Raw genomic sequence first — 10,332 nt, forward strand, 5'->3', positions numbered from 1 at the left:
AGCCTATGCAATAATAGTTTATAATGACAAAAATATAGCACTTTGTACTGTATAAGTTACTTAATTGTTAAGCTCTGCAAAAGAAAAGAAAAATGTGCAAAAAATGTGTTTCTTTATGGTTACATCTTAAATATTTATTAAATTTAATACTTGAAGTAGCTTCCACTAAACATCATTTTTGGTCAATGAAATGTTTTGACGTGTAAATTAGTTACCAATTAAGCTTTAAATTCTTTCTTTCGCTTTATCCATTTAAGAAAAATCATAAATTAAATAGTCCAAAAAAACTATCATCTTTATTATGTTATTTCTTTTTAAGTACGAATTATACGATGGTAGTTTTTTAGAACTCTAAACGAGTAAACAAATTATTCTCTGCTCTGAAATGAAGTTAAAAAAAGACAAAAAGAGTAATTTGGTTCCCAAATGTTTCCCTAAAAATAGCACCTTAGTAAAGTTGGTCATAAAAGTACTATATACTGTACAAACATGTAATTTTTCTTTCATTAGATGTAAAAGCTTAATCGAATATTTAAAGATATTTAATACACTACAGTGATTTTCTTTGTAACATGGCATAAAACACACATACGCAAAGGTAGTAAAATAGAACCAATTTTTATTTGAAAATAAAACTTATTTGAAAATAAAAATTGGTAGCACCCGGTCTTTTAGAGTTTTGGTCAGACCAGGTAGAGAAAAATTAAGTTCTGGATTTATTCTCATACAAAGACAAATTGTGACTTTAAACAAATACTTTTGGTCATCACAACTGGTTTCAATATTCTCATTGTCATGTTTCACTAGTTGACATGCAGACATAAAACATAGAAAAAAACCATTCAACCCCCCCCCAAAAAAACGCAACCTCTCAAAATCTCTGTGGTACTGGATTTCAAATGTATGTTTGCTTGAATCTCCGGTTTACATCCGATCGCAGATTTAACTGTAAGGTTTTGTATAGTTAATTCTGACAGCAAAACGTGCATGATTTAGGCACAGATAAAACAGTTAAACACAAGGCCAGCCTCAAAACAGGCAAACGGATTACAATACACAAGGTTGAGCATTATGAAGTACTGGACACAAGTTTTTGGCCAATAAATATAGAAAAAGACACGTTTAAAAAAAGAAACTCAAATATATCAAATTTGATATTTTCAAGTGTTGCACTGCAAGTACCGCAGCCCCTGGCATTACACTTGCTCCTGACAGTGTTTTCTCACGCTCAGCATGACACATCAGTGTGTATGCCTACAAATCTCTGTTCAGGCAAAACACCATTCTGTCCTAATTTCAAAAGGCACAGCTTTTACTTACAGCACTGTCAATATAAAAGAAGTGCAAGTTGTTTGCCATTGAGCAATAGAAGGATATAGTAACAAATGAAATATTAAACTATGACTTAAAACTGCGGCATTTAGGAATAAACGTGTCCTATGAAAAACAAATAATAAAAATTCCAGTGTCTGTTTTTGAAAGGACCAAAAACGAGATTTCACCCCATTTATCCAACTTTATAACCAATAGTATCAAATGTCAATTTGACCACTTAGGATTTATATTGCATGTTATGTAGAAACCACTTTCATGATACAAATGACTAAAAACACTTGTTTTGACAGCCATTTATAGTTAAATAAGGCTACAGTAATGTCTGCTTGACTGGCGACGCAAGAGGTACTGTCCATGTGATCACAGAACTGGGTTGCATAGAGGAACCGTGCTGACCGTTTAAAAATAGATTTCCTTATAAAACAGCCTATTAAAATGAAAGGTATAAAATCGTTTTTTTATTAAAAAAGGTGTTTTTGTTGTTCCATACAAGGCACAATTAACAAAAACAACGTCCAAAAGTCAAGTCAGGACAGGCAGGCTTCTGCTTTGGCAAAAGAACCCCTTTAAAATTCATACCAACTGGAGTGATTGTGATGGAGTGCTTTGGTTGGTGTTTGCAGCTCTGTCGTGGTGCTTAAAAGTAGTGATTTGTGATTATTGTCAGCACTGTGGATCAGAGGAAAGGCCTCACTTTGTGACATACACTTTCAATTGAGCCAACAATCTTTCCCCAGGCTTAGAATTTCCTTGACCTCATACCAATGCAGTTTTCTAAACAGAAGGATTTTGTGCGCAAGCAAAGAGAACAGTCTGGAAACTTATGTCTATGTTCTGAATACACGTGGCTATTTTAGTCAACTTTAGCGCTGGCGCTCCCGTTGGAGTCGAGCAGGTCTGTTGAAAGCTAATGTCCACGAAGCTGGTCCAGCCGGGTGTAAACGTTATCAGCTTGGCTAAGATCTTCAAACACAGGAAGAAGGTTTAGCAGCTCAGCATCATCCACGTCGTCAAACCACGACACCACCGGAATCTGGGGGAAAGAAACACTCGATTATATGAGGTGCGGCTAGCCCAGCTAAGCGTGCACCAAGTAAACACAAAGCCAAGTCAACCTTTCGTTAACAGCAACCTATGATAACTAAAGTAATTTTTACCTTTTGTTTCAGAAAAAAGAGAACAATCTAAAGGCAAGTGTTTAGTTTGGTGGTTTTACATCATCGTATTGGTCAGGAAAACCTTTTCCTAGTACAGAGAGAGTCATAATTTGGTTATGTTCCTGGCTTGATTTATCAAATACGTCAAATTCACTTCTGTGGTTCAAGTTCTCAGACCCTCAGTCAGCTTAATTTGACACATACAACCAACTAAGTCCTTTATGAAAGGCAGTGTGCACCAGATTTGCAGAGACTGGTCCAAACTCACAGCATTATTTGGGTGGAAGATGTAGGAGGCAGGAGAGTTGTCCAGGATGAGGGTTTTGTGGAGGTCTCTGCCTAGGCGGCTTAAATCCTTGACATAGCAGCCCTGGTGGAATACACAAGATTCCCGAAACAACCGGGTCCGGAATACTCCTCCCTGGTCCAGCAGGTCCGTCACCGGGTCTGCGTACTGGTGGGAGGATTGGGTAGCAGGTGAGGGAAGAGCAGGGAGGTACAAGGCTGTGCTAAGCTGCTACAGAATATTAAACTGGGACACAGCTGGCACTAAGACTTTAAGATGAGTTGTGTATAAACTGACACCCATCTATTCCTTTAAGCATGGAGGGTGTGGGTGTTCACTAAGGTGTCTATCAGCACGTTAGAGTAAGAGAGGGAACTAAAAAGGTGAGAGAAAGCACATCTGATAGATCAGACATCAGCTAAACAAAGATCTTCATGTTTATTCCGGCATCTAATTTCAGGAAACTGTCAGTATCTGATGTGAAGTACCTTAGCAAGACTGGCTGTAAACAGCACACATTCAAACAATTCGCCCATTCTCTGCAGGAACTCGTCCACATACGGCCTCTTCAGCACATACACCTGAAAGGGAAGCAAGCGGTTGGTGAACAGCTCACACGACTGCCATTTAACCAAATGAGTGTGCGATTTTAATTCAGTCACACCAACAACAGTAACCACCAAATATTGCCAATGAAGCTTAAAGTATATATAAAAAAATTTTTAGTGCTCAAGAGGTCTAGGAGAAGGCTTTTTTTGTAAAGTAGAGCTTAGAATATGTTAAGTCTTATAAAAATAATTATGCCTCAGCTTGATTTCACACAAGTTTTTAAAACTGGGAAACAGGATAAGGAAGCTGTCACCTTAAACAATACACTATCAAGACAGGAAGCTGAAACAAATGCAGACTTGGCACAAGATTGAGAAATATGCCAATCCTAAAGAAATCCAATACATGGAAAACCCTTTAAAGAGAAGGTAGTTAGTAGTCTTCCAGACACTACAGATAATTGTTAAGATTAGTGCAGCACCAACTTCTTAAACTGGCGGCTTACTTTGGGATCTTGTAAGTGTTCAAGTGGAAATAAAAGTACACAACATACAATTTAAATTAAACAAAAGAGAAAGTGCATCTCTCACGTCTGAAAGAGATTTTGTGCCATGTCCATTATCAGTGCAGTTGCAAGATCAACTAGTCTGTAAAGTGTGAAGGTTTAATAATAATACCATGTTTTTGTTCATCTGCACGATTCATTTCCATCCGTCAGCTGCTAATGGCCAGTTCCTGAAACAAGTAATCAAGAATAGGCCGTGCAGTGTTAACCAGCCTATCCTGGATTACTTGAACCAGGCAGAGGCCCACAGGATTCCTTACCATCACGTGGGATCGCTTGAATCACATTTCTTAGTTAATTATATTTCCACACGTCCAACTTTAAGACCTTGTGCCCCAAAGTTCAACACAATGCTATACTTGTACATTTATTTCAAAATCATCCTTGCAGAGGCACTGTATCAATTATTAATGACATTTTAGCTGAAATGACTCATTTTCCTGCTGATGCATCCACTTTGACTTGTGCAGTCTTGTTCAAAATCTGGCCACTAGAGGGCTCTGTTTAACCATCTTAAAAAAACCTAACTGACCCATCCCTTTTCAGCTCAGCAACCACTGCAAACACATCAACATACATATACACCCCCCCTCCCCTTACAGGAAAGGCACTCATACAGAGTAGTTTACCTGGTGTGTGGTCCCCTCTATCTCCACAGGCACGATGAAGTCTGCATTACTAATAGGCTGGAGGGAGAACACAGAGGGAGATGGTTGGCATGCTCATTCACATGAGCCACGCTGTGTACATTCACATGGCATTACATAACAGCTGAACAGCAAGAACCAGGCTCTTCATCGCTGCCATAAATCACAGCACATAGCCTACACAAATAGAATAAGACTCGCTTTGATGTTCCTCAAACACATGCGACGACTTTTCTAAGAGAAACAAAGAATCGCAGCAGAAACACGCCCAATAAACAGGCGGTCGTTTAATCAGTGTTACCCAAATACAACTGTCATTTCTGCAGGAAGGAAAAGCTGGAACATCAAATCACCAACTGACGTGGGTAAACATGCTGAAATAATGTTGGGCTGATGTTAGCGGTACCTTGAATGAGCTGTGCACCAGGGTCTCATCCAGGTCTATGACCACGCATAGCTTCCCATGGTCCTGGGCCGTCAACTCAGGCAGCAGGTTTGGTTCAGATAGCTAAAGAAATGCATGTAGACAGTCATATTCATCATTACACTAGAGAAACAACAGGGCATTGAGTTATATGGAAAACCTGAAAGCTTGGTCTGGATTTTTACTTCTGGGAAATTAGACTGGTTTTTGTTAAGGCATGCATGTGTGGAAGTTTAAGGATTTACTGTAACAGCCTCTGTGTGGTATAGCTTTATGATTAGCATGTGTGTCTTTTTTGCAGTATTTCTCCAATGCATCTTGTCAAACTCAACAGGAATTCACCAGCAGGGGAAAACGAGAACCTTTATTCAAACTCATTTTCAGATAGCCAGCACCCCCCTACACTCCGTTAGTTTTGTTTCATTCCAGCCTCTTTATGAGAAGAGGCAAAGTGAAATTAATTATTAATTTTATTACATAACAGAAATTGCTTATCTATTACGGATGGCAAATTAAGATCGAGGAAAGACTATGCTGGGGAGGGGTTGGGGGTGGTGGGTGACTGCTAGAGCAATTTCGTTCAACTAAACACAAGAAACCAAATGAAACAAAGCTAGCGGTGCCAAATGTTTAATTTGGTTTCATATCAGTAGGAGCCTGCCAGACAATAACCAGGGTCCTACAGATGCTGCTTCCTGTTTGCTCCTGATGCTGGAGGACACTCCTCAACATGAACAAACATGGCATCTCATTAAAATACGCCTAACATGGTGGTGAAGCCCTAATCAAGCTGACAGCGCTCACCAGCGTGGCCAGCAAGCGCTCTGAGCTTTATTTTTTTCCCTCCACCTCAGCAATTATGAGGAACACAATACACCAATTCTCTGCCTCCTCATGCCTGCCTAAAGGACTGATAGTCACTCTCATTTCTTATCTTCCTTCGGGGCGTGGGGTGGGGGGGGATAAAGCGAGAACATCAAAGTGATTCCATATCCACAGACAGTTGCGGTTAGCTTTCAAGACGTTTAGAGCAGGTGCAGCGGTGGTTTTAGTTGTAAAAAGACGACAACAATAAGTGCAGTTTTACAACAGCGTGTTAAGTTTATCCGTACAGATGGCTAAACTATTCACACACCTCTTTTGTGGCAAGCAGTGTGTGTGTGTGTGTCTGTGTGTGGGTGGGTGCAACAAGGAAGTAAGATCTTAAATAAACAAAAATAAAGGCAGGGGCTGAAGCTGAGGTCTTCAAATTGATTTCAGCTGTGCGGAAATATCTCTGAAATGCGAATACTGTTACCTTGACAACCATCCCATTTTCCTGTGACTCCAGCAATCCCTGCTGGGAGGGTGATGGCGGCGGTGGCGGCGGCGGCAGTGCTGGTGATTTGGGGCCATCCTGAGCTTGGAGGCAACAGAAAAGCGCTTTGAAGATGTTGCAACTCCGCGGCTGTTTTAGGGCAGACCGGCTCACCTGGCCTGCCGGGAGCAGAGACACAAACACGCTTCATGAGGAAACGGCAGCACTCAACAGAACCAGTGCTCCCAATGTTTGTGGACCAATAAAAAGGTATGTGGAGCAAGCTGATTGGCCGGCTACTGCATTTCCACAAATTGAGTTCACCTGTGAAACAAATTGGCTAAAATGAACCCTCACTAGAAGGACTTTTTTCTTCCAGTTGGTGCTTTTACATTAAAATGTCCACAAAGACAGTTTTAACTTGATGTGTTTTACGCAGCGATGGCACAACGACACCCAGAGGAAGATAAAATGAAGGCTGCCTGTTCGTTTGCAAAGATTTCTTGTAAACTTAAAAGATGACAAAAAGCATCCCTGTGAGTGTGTTTAAAGAGGGGAGTGCCCTTTGCTAACAAAACAATTATTTTAAAGTTTTATTTATTAAATATTTTTGCAAATTTAGATTAAAAACTAACAATAACTAATTTTGCGTTTTTGGGGTTGGGCTAGTAAAATTTTCATGTCGGACACTGAAACTGTGTGTCGTCAACATGGGAAACATGGTAAGTGGAGGCCTGAATTACAGCCCACAACTTGGGTCAGATACATGTTATCTAATCTTTTTTCTTATACCAAAATGAAACCTTGATGCAAACACACTGAAATGTTTTCTTGTTTGTTTTTTCCTCTTCATCCATAAAAGATAATTACGCAGGAGCTGCTTGTGACACACAGATTGAGTTTCTCTAATTCCTGAAGGTACCATCCATCTGTCCACAGGGATGGCACAGCCTCCACATGAAATCTGTTTTTAATGCCTCTGCTGCTGCTGTTGCTGCTGCTGCTGGAAATGGCTGGTACATGTTATATAATCACAGAGGGCGGGAAAACCCACACTTTTCAGCAGTACCTTTCGACAGACAGAAAACATTCCAACCATTTTAAACTCGGGGACCTTTCGGGGCTGCCTGAAGCGAGCCAGAACAGCCAGACAGGCAGCTGGTCGGGCAGTCAGGCAGCCAGCGAGCCGGACAGGCAGTCACACCTCAGTGCTCTGTGCAGGTCTTTGATCAGCCACTGTGACCACCAGCGTCCCAGCCTCAAAAAAGACTTGTGCCACCGCCAGTGTAAGAAAAGGGAGGAAAAACATCCCTGTGATTCCCCTCTAGTGCATTTCATGTGAGGACTTGCAGAATTTTTACCCATCAAAATAGTTCATAAACACTCTCTAGTCCCTGCTAGAAAGAGGAAGTGTGGAAAAGAGTGACAAACAACTGCATACTCAGAGATTTATGCATTTATTACTTCTACACTCTGAAGACATAATGCAGACAACATCAAGCATGTTACACAACTCCGTGTTTAGGAGACAAAGGACACTGGATCTTGATTTGGTAATTCTGCACACAGCATTTTCACTGGGAAAAACTGCAACCTCCATTATTTATAGCCCACGAATGTGCATCTTGCCATGCAAATCAGCCTATTGATTTCCACAGGAAGACATTATTGGCCATGTGTGACATAACAGCATACATTAGATCTCCTCTGCATGTAAAATGATGGAGAGATGAGAAGAAGGAGATTAATCTTTTAGAGCTTTATGAATGGCGCGCACACACGGATCCAAAATCCAAAACATCCCTTAATCTCACAAAACACGCAATGCAAAATGACATTAATAATAAGAAGAATAATGCTGAAGAATTATTTTGTAAAACCAACACATGACCTGGAGCACCACAGACCTGTAATAACTACAACCAAGAGGCTGAATCAACGAGCAAAGCCTCTTTCAAGCGCAAGCAAAGTGTGCAAACAACGAAATCTTTGAAACGGCGCTACAACGGGCGTGTGCAGAGGGGTGTGTTTGTGCATTCCGCTGTCAATACCGCGGCACCGGGTATTTCTATACCATCCTGCTGTATAATCAGCAGCCCTTAAAGACCTCTTGGCCTGTAATATACAGCATGGTGTAATACAAATCCCACTCGGGCTGTTTTGTCAAATGAAACGATAAAATTAAAAATAAATAAATAAATAAAAAGAGCAGCGCAGCGTTATTTCGTGAAGCCACAGACGGCGCACGGATATGTGACCACCATGGTCAATTAACAAAAACACGAAGAGTAGTTTGTGAAGACTGAAAAACACCGAGCTGTAAGTGCTGCCTGTGGTGACAGTCAGGCAGGGCTCCCCGTGTTCTCTCGACCTGGTGTTGGTGGTAGTAGTAGAAGGATATGGGATGTTGCCAAACGAGCTGGAACCCGATATATATAAATACAGCAGCTCGTTTTTTATTTTGGAAAAGCTGGGCATGGCAACTACATCGAGAACAACTTGGGGGGGTAAAAAAATACACCAGAAAGATGGGTTTGCACAACAAGAGCACACACACTGCCAAAGAAAAAGAGAGGCAAAAACTAGATCAACAATAGCTACTAAGCTCGGTGCGTAATGGAGACTGTGAACTTGTACCTGAGCCTACGTCCGATGCATTAATTCAGCTATAGTGACGGAGATTGAACTACACGGTGATCTGGCCCCCGATACAAAAACAAACACGGGGATTTTTTCACATTCACGGTTTTATTTCCAAATTCAACAGCAGCCGATTGGTGGAGGAAAACAACAGGTTTGTGGCAAAACAGAATAAACACATTAAGGTAGCTTTCGGCACGGTCTCTTTGTGTTTTCCAGCGATAAGATGTAAAGATTACAGAGCTCTGCTCGGTGGTGGATGTCAAAAAAGGGTAATACGCCTCTCTTACCGCGCGTCCGCAGCGCGCAACTGTCAAATAAATGGGCGCACTACGCGATTTCTTACCGCACTAATCACTTATAAGAAAACAGTACACATAAAAGAGAGTACTGGGAATATTTGGGATGTAAACAACACCCAATCTCACCTGTTTTCGGTGACACTTGGACGTCTTCTTTTTGCACTTGGGTGATAACAGAACTTTCCATCTGACAATCACGGAGCCCTCAAAATCCTCAAATCCTGTCCCCGAGTACTGATGGGCATCCCTCATTGGGTTTTATTGACAAGCTGACGTTATTATTCGCCGAGTTAACTTGTCATCCGCCTCAGTTACGATCCTCGATGTGAGTAGGATTTATCTTGTTCCTGGCTTTCTTTATTATTCTCCCGTCCGCCGCCTCTTCTTCTTCTTCCCTCGGTGGGTCCGCCTGGGGAGGGGGCAAGGCACTTGGATATGTTCTTCGGACGCTATTTGAGACTCCGTGCGGCCCGTCTTCTCGGATGTGCCGATTGTATTGCTGGTAATATCGCAGAGAAGCCCCCCTCTCTTTTGAGAGTCCTCACTTTTGCAGCAACAACATGGAGAATCCAGGCGAGAGAAGGAAAACAACCGAGGAAATGGGGCAAGGGAGGGCGGTTTCAAGCCCCCCGTTACTACAGATAAACAACATCGCCCGAGAGGCCACTAGGAGCGACGGAAAACAGCGAGGATCGATCGCGTACGGAAGATCTAGCGCGGAAAAACGAATTCTGGTTCGTAGTTGGGTGTAAAACGAGAGTTTTGTTGTTATCCCAGGTTTTGTTTTTCTACGGTTGGGACTCCGCGGGCGCCTTGAAACGGTCCCCGCGCCCTGATTGGACGCCAGGGAGGAGGGGAGGCGTGGTCAAGGCATTCCTCCCCGGCCAGCACGCGCCGCAGCGAACACATTCCAGCGCTGCTCGTACAACAAATGAGATCACGTTGTTTGTGAATTATTAACAAATAAATAAACGAATGCTGATGAACACAACTTAATCAAGAAACATGCGAGTGTACGAGGAATAAAAAAATACACTCATTATTAAACTAAACACTAGGGACGCTATTTATTTATTTTGTTGTTTGTTCACGTGCATTTTTCTAATTAGAACTAAATCAGAGGTGGCTGA

General features: G+C 41.7%; 1 protein-coding gene across 1 annotated transcript; it reads right to left on the bottom strand.

The window, feature by feature from the left end:
* Window positions 1-602: 602 nt before the first annotated feature.
* Window positions 603-10,020, bottom strand: ctdsp2 (CTD (carboxy-terminal domain, RNA polymerase II, polypeptide A) small phosphatase 2). The gene is made up of 7 exons (XM_087833479.1): window positions 9,329-10,020; window positions 6,261-6,439; window positions 4,946-5,047; window positions 4,522-4,578; window positions 3,267-3,359; window positions 2,761-2,946; window positions 603-2,368 (listed from the first exon to the last, which is right to left on the bottom strand). Exons 1-7 carry the CDS (start codon window positions 9,387-9,389, stop codon window positions 2,243-2,245), a joined length of 804 nt encoding a protein of 267 aa, XP_087689605.1. The 5' UTR covers window positions 9,390-10,020; the 3' UTR covers window positions 603-2,242.
* Window positions 10,021-10,332: the final 312 nt, after the last annotated feature.

The sequence above is a fragment of the Neolamprologus brichardi genome, chromosome 20, assembly GCF_056152115.1.
Source record: "Neolamprologus brichardi isolate AB-2024 chromosome 20, ASM5615211v1, whole genome shotgun sequence".
Taxonomy (NCBI): Eukaryota; Metazoa; Chordata; class Actinopteri; order Cichliformes; family Cichlidae; genus Neolamprologus; species Neolamprologus brichardi.

Coding starts and splice junctions, on each gene's coding strand:
- ctdsp2 (XM_087833479.1), bottom strand. CDS start 9,389: ATGGAAAGTTCTGTTATCACCCAAGTGCAAAAAGAAGACGTCCAAGTG. Junction 5,048..6,260: donor AAAATGGGATGGTTGTCAAG/GTAACAGTATTC, acceptor GCATTTCTTTAG/CTATCTGAACCAAACCTGCT. Junction 4,579..4,945: donor TGGTGCACAGCTCATTCAAG/GTACCGCTAACA, acceptor TTCTCCCTCCAG/CCTATTAGTAATGCAGACTT.